General features: G+C 41.5%; 1 protein-coding gene across 3 annotated transcripts in view; it reads right to left on the bottom strand.

Annotated features, from left to right (window-relative positions):
* KIAA1671 (KIAA1671 ortholog) overlaps positions 1–13,985 on the bottom strand; it is a 190,068-nt gene that overhangs the window by 21,716 nt on the left and 154,367 nt on the right. For all 3 annotated transcript variants that reach the window (XM_075898866.1, XM_075898867.1, XM_075898868.1), the window contains one exon: positions 7,628–7,746. In XM_075898866.1, coding sequence (XP_075754981.1) covers positions 7,628–7,746 — 119 coding nt within the window. The remainder of the gene's footprint in view (positions 1–7,627; positions 7,747–13,985) is intronic.

Raw genomic sequence — 13,985 nt, 5'->3', positions numbered from 1 at the left:
GCAACAGGCCTGCAATCTAGTGAGCAAGACTTTGGTTCAGTAACAGCAGCCAAGAAAGAGGCCCTATTGATAATTGTATGATTGTGTAAGTTAGGTCGAGCATGGAAGGACACAGGGAGGTACTGGGTACAGACTGTGAGCCAAAGGGGAGTAATGGAACATCTTAATAAGAAATGTCTTGGTACAAAAACTCCCTAAAAACTAATGCACATACCGACCTAGGTTCAGGACTGGGTCGAAATTGACAGCATGAAGGATAGTAAGTAAGCCCCCCTTCCGTAAGGTGAGAGGTGGTAACTCGGCAACAGAGGGTGGTAACCTGGTACGTAAAGAAATGATGTAAGTTGTTTGTACCTGTCTATAAAAGGACACTGCAGAGGGTGCTCTCCGGCTGACCTTGGGGTGGGGCGCACTAGGCGCCTGAACAGCAGGTGTCATTGCCTAAACTTACGGAGTGCACAGTAGCTTAATACTGACTAACTGCTGTTAATATCTGTTATATGGCAATAGGCCTGCCCGGTGTTGGTACCTTATCAACGCGGGCCATAGTGCCCAGTGGTGTAACATTGTACTGATCTCTGTTACCAACTGGTAGAGCTTCGCATTTGACAATAAACCTGCTCGACTGATTTCAAACCTTGCCTGCATCTGTTGTTTCCGGGGCAAAGAGGAGGGGAAAGGGGGGGAGGTAAATATCTGTGAGCTAATGATATTAGAGGTGATAATTAGGGAAGCTATCTTTGTAATGGGTAAGATAATTAGCGTCCTTATTCAAATTTGAGTGTAAAGTGTCGAATTTAGGCATGAATGACAGTTCAGAGGATTCACTTTGAAGTGAAGTCTTAAAAGGACTTTGAAGCAGGATGCAGGTAATCAAGTCATTGAGACAATGTCCTTTCTGGTTGAAATGGCAAGAAACTGTTTTTTCTTTGTGATCCTGTCTAATATCTGTTTTGTGGGCATTTGTGGGCATTGATCCTTTGGCGAAGTATCTGAGACATTTGTCCAATGTACAATGCCCACAAAACAGATCCCCCTCCATCCCCCTTCTGTTCTGAAATTTGATTTGTCCTTTTCATATGTGTTCATTTTTTTTAATTGTATCCTTTGGTATGTATGGTTGTGACAATTTTCTTCCACTATTTGATCTGAGGAAGTGGGTCTGGCCCACAAAAGCTCATCACCTATTAAACCATCTTGTTAGTCTTTAAAGTGCTACACAGTCCTGTTTTTTATTTCAGCTGCACCGGACTAACATTTCTACCACTAATCTATTAGAGTTCTTTGAAAGGGTCAACAAACATGTGGACAAGGGGGATCCGGTAGACAGAGTGTACTTAGATTTCCAGAAAACCTTTGATAAGGTCCTTCACCAAAGGCTCTTACATAAATTAAGTTGTCATAGGATAAGAGGGAAAATCCTTTCATGGACTGAGAACTGGTTAAAAGACAGGAAACAAAGGGTAGGAATAAATGGTAAATTTTCAGAATGGAGAGGGGTAACTAGTGGTGTTCCCCAAGGGACAGTCCTAGAACCAATCCTATTCAACTTATTCATAAGTGATATGGAGAAAGGGGTAAACAGTGAAGTGGCAAAGTTTGCAGATGACACTAAATTGCTCAAGGTAGTTAAGACCAAAGCAGAGTGTGACGAACTTCAAAAAGATCTCATCAAATTAAATGTCTGTGCAGCAAAATGGCAAATGAAATTTAATGTGGATAAATGTAAAGTAATACACATTGGAAAAAATATCCCCAACTATACATATAATATGATGGGGGATAACTTAGTTACAGCTAATCAGGAAAGAGATCTTAGAGTCATCGTGGATAGTTCTCTGAAGATGTCCATGCAGTGTGCAACGGCAGTCAAAAAAGCAAACAGGATGTTACGAATCATTAAAAAAAGAGATAGAGAATAAGATGGAGAATATATTATTGCCCTTATATAAATCCATGGTATGCCCACATCCTGAATACTACGTACAGATGTGGTCTCCTCATCTCAAAAAAGATATAGTGGCATTAGAAAAGAAGGGCAACTAAAATTATTAGGGGTTTGGAACGGGTCCCATATGAGGAGAGATTAAAGAGGCTGGGACTTTTCAGCTTGGAAAAGAGCAGACTAAGGGGGAATACGATAGAGGTCATGAGTGGTATGAGTGGTGTGAAGAAAGTGAATAAGGAAAAGTTATTTACTTGTTCCCATAATATAAAAACTAGGGGCCACCAAATGAAACTAATGGGTAGCAGGTTTAAAACAAATAAAAGGAAGTTCTTCTTCACACAGCGCATAGTTAATCTGTGGAACTCCTTGCCCGAGGAGGTTGTGAAGGCTAGGACTATAACAGGATTTAAAAGAAACTAGATACATTCATGGAGATTAAGTCCATAATGGCTATTAGCCAGGATGGGTAAGGAATGGTGTCCCGAGCCTCTGTTTGTCAGAGGGTGGAGATGGATGGCAGGAGAAAGATTGCTTGATCATTACCTATTCGAGTCACTCCCTCTGGGATACCTGGCATTGGCCACTGTTGGTAGACAGGGTACTGTGCCGGAGGGACCTTTGGTCTGACCCAGTATGGCCATTCTTATGTTCTTACACAGCACCTGAGTCTCACTAGGGCAATGCTGTAAGCATCTCCTTTTTCCTCAGGAATAACTTGTTAAACATGGTTGAGGAGCACAGTGTATCTAAGAACAGAAGGCACTGGATTAGGGGGTGCGCATAGAAGCCCTTTGCTCTTTATGTTTTCCATACCCTGAGCTGCTCTGGTAACCCATCCACAGTGTACATGGGAGCAACTTTGGAGATTACTTTAGCGTACACCACTTTGCTCACCGCTATCAAAGGGCTACCCTGAGGCAAAGCTTCCTGTTCCTAGCAGCACTGTGCTGCCCCTAAACTTCACAATTCTTCTAGGACATTCTCTTCCTGTTTGGGATTTAAAGCCATTAAACTGAAACAGAGAAGACCAAGTTAGCTTGTGACTCACATGATGCACAATAGATTTTTGCAAACCAAAGTCAGGTGTAAAGTTAGGTTTTATACAAATTCAGCTTGAACATTTGAAAGGGTGTGCAAAGTAAAACACAACCAAGAAAAAGTATAAGCACAACCTCAGAAGAGTGGGTCTCAATCAGGAATTAAACATGCAAAGCCCAGTTCAACTAGCGAAGAGTGAAGTAAGCTAATGGTTTAAAGCTAAAACGCACTTTCCCCTTTAAGAGCGGGAAAGGTTTGTATAGAAGATACAAAAACTTTTTTATTAAGAGTGACACAAATTATCACCACAAGTCTAGGAAACCTCATTTCTTCATTACATCTACATGGGTAGAATATTTTTAACTCTCAGGCTTCACAGTACTACACATTTCTATTAAAAGATAAACAGCAAAAATGTCCACCATTCCCCCTCTTCACATACCTCCCTCTAGCTCTACTGCACAATGTAAGGTTTAAAAATCATGAACAAAATATACAGGAAGCTTTATCTTCTATGTAAATTCAGGATATGAAAAATCAACTCTTCTATTTATCTGCTGAGTCCTGGTTCAAGCATCAGCATTTCCCCTGAAATCAATGATGAACAGAGCCCTGCATGGATATAGAATTTGTATCTCTATCAGGATCCATATCAGCAAATATGAGCTATGGATATCTGCATCCACATCCATGGATACCTGGGGATATAAAGCTGATGTCTGCAAATTTGTAGGGCTCTAATGATGGAATCACCCAACAGCAGAGCAGCGAGGGCAGCAAAGTGCATGGGACGTCATCAAGGCATTTCCTGCTCTCTACCTGAGATTTCAACATTCCTGCAGATGGAAAACTCCCCAGCGTTCAAATGCTTCACAATTCAGTGCCTACAAATGAGCCTCCTTTTGTACCACTGGTTAAACACAGCCACAATCTGGTCTTCAAAATAAATCTTCAAATGGTCTTGCTTTTGAATTTGAAAGGAAGGTGCTGTTGTTGTTGGAAACTGACTTCACAGAGAAAGTGGATATAAAATACTTAATTAAAGCTTAACTTACAGAAGAGATTTAGATGTTGGTCTATGATTTTGTCAGCCCATCAGGCTGTCTCAACCATAAAAGTACCCAGTCCTAGCAAGCATAAAATATTTATATTGCGCATATACCAAATGCAAAACATTCTCTGAACACAAGTGATGTGAGAACTGTAGTGAGACTCAGCATTAAAGCTGTCATTTCTACACTGTGCTTAGCCTTTATGATATTTCAGAAAAACAGCAATATTTTAACACAAATAAATGAGTGAAAAGCTTACAATTTTCACTCCTTGGGGCCATGTTTTTAAATGGTATTAAAAGTGAAAAGTTGATAATTCACCCTTTTTGCACCCTCATTATAACCATGCTATGGTACTTAAATTCAAGGTAAGCCAAAGTGGGTAAAAGAGTATAAAACCACTTCTCTGACCAGATGAGAGTGCTTGAAAGCATCAATTAATAGACATAACTGCATTTATTACTATAGCATGTTTGGTAATTAGAGGCCCATTCTAAACTACCATCATCTTATTCTGCTAAATGTTTATTTAGATATCATTAATAGGAATGGATAAATATCAGAATTTATAATCAAAGGTGGCAAGTATAACAGCTACAAGACTAGTGCCTTTTGTTAGATTATTTGAATCGTCTTGTTAAATGGTCACTAACTCAAAAACTGCATTTTTGTTAAAGCCAAGTGCAAGATCCAGTGAAAGCTTTGTTATCTGGCACTCTTGTTAACCAGAAAACTTTGTTAACTTGCTTTGTCCCCAGCCACAATACTGACACATCTTCAGGCGTATAGGCCTGGCTTGGTTTACCACGACTGGCTTAACAATTTTGTGTTTAAGAAGTACTAATCATCTTTAACTCAAAATAGAAATGTGAGACCAACTGCCTCACACTACAAAACTACCGATATTAAAAACTTGAGTTTTACTAATATTGTCCATTGGTTTTTCCTAGGTTGAGGGGACCCTCAGATAACCGGAATTTTTAGATAACCAGAACGCCCTAATCCCCAAGTATTCCAGATAACACATATTTTACTGTAATATGTCTGGAAACATAGAATGTCAAGTACAGGCAGTCCCCGGGTTACATACAAGATAGGGACTGTAGGTTTGTTCTTAAGTTGAATTTGTATGTAAGTCGGAACTGGTACATATTGTAGGGGAAACTCTAGCCAAACATTTCTCCAGAGCTCAGTTTTATTCTCCCACACATTACTTCCTTCAATCCTTTATTCTCAAGCTGAGGTGTCTGCTGAGAAAAGCCGCTTTGCATCTCCCTGGTCTGCTGCGGGGGGGCGCTAGCTTCGCGTCTCCTTGGTCTGCTGGGGGGAAGCAGCTAGTGCGGGGTTGCCTCACCCCGTTTGTAAGTAGGGATCCGATTTAAGTCGGATCCATGTAACCCGGGGACTGCCTGTATATCTAAAGGATGAGACACAACTTTGGAAAGCAGTGACTCAGAGAAGGACTTGGGTCATCATAGATAATTGCCATAGAACAGCGCAATGCTATAGCAAAGGGTTAAGGTGACTCCTGGGTGTATAAAAAGAACAGTCCTCAAGGGGAGAGGCTATTCTTGATTAAGTCCTAAGTGGAGTGCAGGATCTGATTCAAGAGGTAAATATAACTGGACCGCTTGGAAATAGTGACCATAATGTAATAAAATTTAACATCTCTGTGGTGGGAAAAACACCTCAGCAGCCCAACACTGTAGCATTTAATTTCAGAAAGGGGAGGTTAGTTAAACAGAAAATGAGGAGGTTAGTTAAACAGAAATTTGGGCAACAAAATGGCAAATGAAATTTAATGTTGATAAAAGTAAAGTAATAAACATTGGAAAAAAATAATCCCAATCTACAAACAATAGAGTGGGGACTAATTTAGCTACAATTAGTCAACTACATTCATTGTTCCTAGATATATGTGTTTCCATTTAGCCATATTATTGTTGGTGGATTGGGCACAAGCAAACTAGTGACCCAGTTTGCTCTGAATCAGTGACCTGTCCTCCTCAGTATTTATCAATTCCCCAGTTTGTGTGCCATCTCCGCAGGTGGGAAGGAATTTTCCTGCTGGTCAAACTGGAGGTTTTGTACATTTCTCTGCAGCAAGAGCACGTAACTTGGAATATCTGGACATTGCTCATTAATCAACTCTCTGCTATTCCAGGGGCCATGGACATTGGTGGCACCTTGGTCATTCCTATTCTCTTCACGTGGCATATAACTGTTTGGTTTCCTGAGGACTTAAATGCTTGGATGCAACTGGGCTCAGTATAGGAATACCTGGGCAAAGTTTAAAGACATCAGACAGGAGATCAGACTATCTGATTGAATGGATCCCCTTCTGGCCTTAAACACTATGAAATCTATGGATATATTGCAAGGTATATGACACATCCATAAAACCAGTAGCTGAAGTTTGAGCACCACACAGCAAGGCCATCACTCATCTAATCTGCAACACTGAAATCTGCTTGTGGTCTGAAAAGCAAGTACAGGCAGTCCCCGGATTACGTACAAGATAGGGACTGTAGATTTGTTCTTAAGTTGAATTTGTCTATAAGTCGGAACTGGTACATATTGTAGGGGAAAAATATCCAAACATTTCTCCAGAGCTCAGTTTTGTTCTCCCACACCTCACTTCCTTCAGTCCTTTATTCTCAAGCTGAGGTGTCTGCTGAGAAAAGCCGCTCCGCGTCTCCCTGGTCTGCTGGGGGGAAGCAGCTAGTGCGGGGTTGCCTCACCCCGTTTGTAAGTAGGGATCCGATGTAAGTCGGATCCATGTAACCCGGGGACTGCCTGTACATAAAACAGCACTATCTTGCTCAAAAGACCTGCTTGCTACATGAATTAAATCTTAACTGACTGATCTACTTAAAGGCCATATTTTTACTGGTTTTTCCTTCTGTAGTGACCAAAAAGTGTAAACTAGATTCTGTTGTGGTTTATACATGAACAGAATTGTAGTTGCATGAGCGTTACTGTTCATTAGTTACCTAACTGGTGATCATGCATGAACCAGAAGGAACACAAGTTGAATTTCTGAGTCCAGCTGCAGCTTGCTGGGATAATTTTTTAAAAAGAGGTTTTCCCACTTATAAACCAAGCACACTGGATAGCTATGTCATTCAGACAGAAACATGGAACATTTGAATGCTATTTTTACAGTAACTGTTCGCACCATTTTAAGGAAAATAATAAATGAATTTCTCACATCATCTCAGACCATGTCTGCACTGGAGCTACAAGGTGCAATTTCCAGCTTAAAGTATATACCCCCATGCTAACTGAATCGCTTCTAAAAGCAGAAGCCTATCCGCAGTGGAATGAGCAGCAGGATGGATCAGTCACCAAGAACGATCCCATGTGAAACGACAGGTAGACACGCCAATGGCAAGTCTCTCTCCTGTGGGTATACTTTTATTTTTATTGCACCAGCTCAGTCACAGCTAGTGCAGGTTTGGCTCCTTGCAACATATCCTCAAACAGCCACAGCATTGTAAGCTAGAGAAAACATATCAAAAGGAAAATGCTACATGGAATAGCCAACCAAACCACTGGAGACAACACAATCAGCCTTCTGCAGACCTACCTGTCCCCACTGTGGCGCTGCTCACTCCAGGTACCATATTGACTGTCAGCCTCTTGCACAAGTGTGTCTGTGTCCTTGGCCTCTGGGGGTTGTCTGGCAAAGCACTGCCTCAGTTGATCCTGCATCATAATATAGTAGAAGTTTAATGTTATTCCTGTACCAATTTAGTTAAACAGTTTGCAGAGTTAATTTATGCCAGTAGCTTTCTCCTCCCCTTTGCTGCCTCTAGCACAGGCAGTGGGGGCCAGGGGTAGGAGCAGGAGCCAGTGCTGGGGGTCACCGGCTTAAAAGCTGGTTCCCCCCAGGACTGTCTCTATGCGGGGGCGAGGTGAGTTAGAGGTACAGCAGGGGACTGAATACAAAAAAGGTCTTCCCCCGCATCTCCATTACATCTTCTTTTGAAATGCAGTAAGATCCACCTGGCTCTTACTACATTTAAAAGGCAGAGCCACAGCAGGGTTAGCTCCTGGGGCCAGGAGCTCTGTGATTCTGCAGTTTCACCCTTTATTGACTAATTGAGCAGTTAATGAAAATTCTATTGACTACATGATTATCTGATTAAAAGGAATTTAACATCCTTATTTCAAATTTGTAAGTCTGAAGCTGAATGAGACTAAATTTATGCACAGAAATAGTTTAACTAGTAAAATGCTTTAAATCTATAAATACACAGAGGCTAGTAAGATTTTTATGAAAGAGAGATTTTATTTTCATGGGTAAATCATTGGGCCTGAAGCAGGAAATGATTATTTTGTTTGATTAACTCACAGATATATGGCTACAAGTTAATGCCTCTTCTATTTAATGTTAGCAAGTAATTTTGGAGGGCATCCTGTAAACATGTAGAAATCTGCTGAGGGAATAAATATAAATTTTGCACTTTGTCCTCACCTGTAGCTTCCTCTACTGGGACACTTTAGCAGTATGGAAGTATTATGGAAGCGCCACAAAATAAACTTCTCTTTCCTGACAAAGCTCATTCCTTCCTTACTTTTGTTTATAATGCCACAGAATCATGCAATGGAACTCCATTTGATCCACCTCCTTGTTTGTGCAGTAGCATCATGATTAGGTCAGTAGGAATGAACATAGCTTAGAAACTGATGTTTGTTAATTACAAAGCCAACAGAGGAAGCCAAAAGCTTGCTGTGTAGGTCCCCACAAGATCCTATTGTTTCTAGAGTACTTTTTTTTGCAAAATATTCTGAATCCATAGCCTTTTCTCCATATGATTACAACTATTTTAATAGCTTATATTTGGCATCTAATTTACTTGTCAGTGTTCCTTTTAAACACTGGATTGCTATTTTATGAGCTCTTAACTTTTTCATTATAAATCCACAAAAACGTTCAACTCTAATTATCCTCTGAGGGACAAAAAAAATGAACAGTACATAATATCACACAGCAGTGAATTTTCTTCAGCCTTTATACTCTCATTCCATATGTCATTAAAAACAAACTGTTGTTTGCTTTTGAAGTGTCATTTGTAACTGTGTGAAACAAAGCAATACAGTGTGATGTGAAATGACATTTCCAACTAATCCTCAATAAGTCATCTCAACCCCTTTTTCTCCTTTTCATTTCTTTACCAACTCACTATGTCAGAAGTCATTACACACAGACATTTTACATCTTCATTGTGACATGTCTAATCTCCAAGTGCACTAAAAGAGAATGTCACAGGTGGTTACTTTTCAATTAGAAGTCATGGAAGTAGTAAGGATAAGGTTTCTGAGTCATATTTGTCATGTATTGTTCCTACAATATTTGATCACAGAAATTAGAAATAAGACATTCAGAGGCAGGCACATATTTTCCTCCCTCTGTCAGTGCAGAAAGTGTCCTAAAACACAGGTGAGCTTTCTCTTGTAAAAGTGAGAGAGGGGAGGGAGCAGGTGCCTTAGCAGGAAAGTGATATAAATGCTCCTTAGGGTAAGAAATTATTCAGCCAGAGGCATAGCAAGAGTGTTATGCACCTGGGCCGGGTAAAGGCAACATTTGCGTCCCTCCAATCATATGTTACTATGTATCTGTTATTTATTTCTAAGTCAGAAAAAAATAAGAACATAAATAAAAAAGAACAAATACTACTAATATTCACTGATACTGGGATCAGTTAGTAAATTGTAACTACATACAAATAAAAATTATAGTTTTTGTGGTTTACATTCTGTTAAATAATTTTTCTCTTTAATTTATTTGTATCCTGTTGTCATTAGGTTTATATCTTTCACATAAAAATATCAAATGCTTAAAAATATTAATTTCATCACTATTTTTCAATTAAGCATTTAAAACTGTTATAATAAACTAGTAACTCGTTGCTTCAATGAATAAAAGGTAAAAAGATTTTGAGCATATCAAATTTATTGTAAGCAATCTATAATGATTCCTAACTGCCTAGTTACTTATCTAGTTAACCTAGTTGTTTTTCATACTATCTCACAGCGATAAACTACATCATAGTTATGAAGGTAAGGGCTCATCTAGACTACACTAAAGTGTCGAAAGGGGATATGCAAATTCCACGTATACCTCATTTTTTGAGGAAAAGCAGCTTTTCAAAAAGGGGCGGTTGCTGAAAAAAATGCGTCTTGACTACTTTCACTTTTGAAAGCTCTGCTTTCGAAGTGAGATCGGAAGATGATAAAGGAGAGAGGTCTCTAAGCTGCTCTTCCAAATTTCACACAAGACATTCAACTGAAGCTATAGATGCTAAGATTCAAGGCCAGCCTTGCCTTTGGCAGACTGCATCGCCACGTGTTCACAATCACAACATCTGAACACATATAAGACTTAGTTGAGAAAACCATGTTAATCCCAAGCCTCTGATAATACTGGAAGATGTGGGTGACCTATAGAAAACATCAGCATCTTCTGTGGAAAATCCGCAACAAAACGCAGGGGGAAATAGATCGTCTCAGTAATGTCAACTCCTTTAGAACTGAGGCCCTGATTATCCAGCACCAGCTGAGGTAGAACGGGCACTGTGTGCACATGTCTGATATATTTTAACCAAAACTGCTGCTTTCCCAACTTGCCAAAGGAGAGAGGAAACAGGGAGGCCAAAAGGAATGGTTTAGAGCAGTGTTTCTTAACCCTTTTTATGAAGTACCCCTTTTAAAAAAAATTATAAGCTCCCCCAAAACCCCACCCCCTCTGCTCTAACCCAATGCCCCACCCCTCCCGCAGAGCCAAGCACCTCCAGTGCTCCTCTGCTCTAACCCAATGCACCTACCCCTTCCCCAGAGCCAGGCACCCCCTCCGAAGGTACGGGTTATAGTAAGATGAGGGCATAAGATATAAAGACGGGCCTGGTCTAAGGCCTGAGACCTAGCTAACATGGCTAAAGGAAAGTTAAAATAAGCAGGAAACAACCTTGTTTGTTTAACTAGGCATAAAACAAGCTGAGGCAGCATAACCCCAGGTGGAAAGCAGTAATTGGGGTCTTATTGTGAGTTATAGGTACATAACTCACTGAAAGGGACCTCAAAGTCTGCATCTCAGTTCAGGAAAAGGGTCTAAGATAACAACTTGATGAATGTTCACTTCCCACGGATACTAACTTTGGTTCAGGAAAAGGTTGATGTTGATACAACCGCGCGTGCCGGTGCCGACCCTGACCCCCGCCCCCGGATGCGCAGCGCGTGCCCTGGCCCTGGCCCCCGCACATGCCCTTGCCGGCCCTGGCGCCGGCCTTGGCCCCGCCCCCGGGGGCGCTGCGCGTGCCCTTGCTGGCCCTGGCACTGTCCTTGGCCCTGCCCCTGGGGGCGCTGCGCCGGCCCTGGCCCTGGCCCTGGCCCCAGCCCCAGACCCTGCCCGGGATCGCAGCACATGCCGGTGCTGACCCTGGGTGTGCGGCGCATGCTTGGCCCCACCCCCAGTCACGTGGCCTGTGAGCGGCCCTGCCCCCATACGCGCAGCGCATGAGCGGCCCCGCCCCCAAGCGCCCGGCAGTCCCAAAACGTTGGGGACCACTGGTCTTATCAGATCACAAGGCACAAGGTGATTGATGGTAGCCTGGCAACATCAGAGGGTGGCAACCTCACGTGTCAGCAGTGATGTGTTTGTACCTGCACATAAGGTGGTGTCTTGGGGGATAGTCTTTGAATGGTCTAGGGGGACAATGGAAGTGTTCCATTGTTTTGAGCTGTTTCATTGTTACGGGATACAAATGCATAGTGATTCAGTAGAGTCTATTGACAAATATTAATGTACTTTGCTTAACAATAAACCTAGGCTGGCGTCTTCGATTCTTATCTGATTTGTGGTCTTTGGGGGCTCTCTTGGAGTCTGCTGTGAAGACTAAGTGCACTAGTCTACGCAGCACACATCACTGAGCACACACGCAAGCAGCCTTCTGGTTATCATCATTGATGGACTCAGAGATATGTGAGGACATCACGACAGTAAATCCTGGCCCCTGCTAACTAACAGCATTGCTGAACAGCTGCTTGAATAATTACACGGGTAACCCTACCTTTGAAGTGGCTGCTCCTGGTGCCTGGCTCTGCCTCGGAGGCTTGATTGCACAGGGAGCATGTGACCCACCAGCGCTGGGCTCACTGCGATGCATGGAGCTGTGCACTCAGCTCCCACCCCACCTTAGCGTGGCACCCAAGGGCAACTGTCCCCCCTGCCTTCTTCCTTGCTACGCCTCTGTATTTATCAGTATCCTACCAAGTCAGTGAAAGTTGTCAGAGTGATAGCTCTGGGGGCCCAAGATCTGTGTAGACACAAAACTAAATGCAGCAACAGCAGGAACAGTTTCATGACATTGCCTCACTGAGATAACTCCAGTTTGATATGAAGGGCCACCCTAGGACCAGAAGGATAATTTAGACTCCATGACCACATAGCACTTTCTCTCTCTCAAAGGTCTGCCAAAGTTGTCAATCACCACCTAATGGGGGTTTAGGGTTGTAGCAGCAGTGTTGTGGACACTTACATGAGCTGGATTAGTACTACCTAACTCATTTTACACAGGCTAACCAAACATGGCGGTTATAACCATCCGTTACCAAAAGTCTGTGTAGGATTTGAACTAGCAAGGAAAAGTGAAAGGCTCTCCCTGCCATTATCAATACCCAAACACAACTGCATTTTGTCTCTTGGACAGTTCGATGCTGAATGCAATCAGCAAGCATGTGCATTACTTTTTGAGAATGCTCAGCAAATACCAACATAAAAATAGCACAGTGCACTGCCAAAGGCAGGAATGATAGCTTTACAGGGCAAAACTTTTATGAAGATAAATGGCACACTGGTTCACTAATATACGAGTGGTAACGTAGTCCCAACAGAAAATTTTAAATTGTACCACGTATAAGTAATTGGATACAAAGAGAAAGAAGTTTTATAATTGCTTGCAGAACAGTGAAGAACAGAGTCACCATGAAGAGGAAATCATCAGTGAATGTACGAGCCCAACTGTGAGCCTCTGGATCTCCCACATTAAAAAAAATAGTGTTCATATGTCTCATGTTCACACTACAGGAATCACTACAGAACTAACCAATGAAAACTGTAAATATCAACACATCCCAAAAGGCACTTGTGTGTGAGTTGTGCACAGAAATTTGTTTGTGTCCTAGTATAGCAAAAGATTCTCATGGACATCCTTGGAAGCTGTGCTCTATAATGAATGCAATCTACGAACTAGCAGGATAGACAGTCCTGACCATTACGAAGGTTGTTTGAAAATTCCCTTTTCCAGGCTGTTTTCAGTTGCATATAACTTTGCCAAACTTTAAACCATCTGCCTAAAGATTTTCATGCTGAGTGTCTGCCTCAGGAATGTTGTGAAAATAAATTCATCAGTATCTGTGAAGTATTCATATACAGTACTCTGTTGCTGAGCCCCGCAGTAAAATAGAAGAGGAAATTAACAATTCTGTGTCCCAAGCACGGTCTGGATAGCACTCGTAACTAAAGCCTAGGGTCACACACTGGATAAATCAAAATCTTGACTAGTTGCTCATTAAGTGAGCACCACCCATCCAATGCATTGAATAAAGAAGGAAAAATAGGACATGATTATGTAATTAAAGACTGTATCATAAGGCAGAAGGCATACACTAAAGAGAGCTGAATTGCCTGGGCAACCTTAACTCTGGCATTGCCTAACTTCTAAGAGCTTGATTTTGCAACATTGACAGAATATTTTAACAGGCTGTTCTTGTATTAATAATAATAATAAAATCTTATAAATGCTCTTCATTCATAGTTTTCAATGTGTTTTATTAAAAAAGTATAATTAGCCCCATTTTTGAATGGGGGAAAACTATGGTACCAGAAAATGAAGCAAGTTGTCCAAGGTTTTATAAGCTACATAGTATAAACTGAATGTCACTCT

The sequence above is a fragment of the Pelodiscus sinensis genome, chromosome 15, assembly GCF_049634645.1.
Source record: "Pelodiscus sinensis isolate JC-2024 chromosome 15, ASM4963464v1, whole genome shotgun sequence".
NCBI classification, from domain to species: domain Eukaryota; kingdom Metazoa; phylum Chordata; order Testudines; family Trionychidae; genus Pelodiscus; species Pelodiscus sinensis.
Note: the sequence above shows the minus strand (reverse complement) of the source record. Positions and strands in the feature narration are given on the sequence as shown.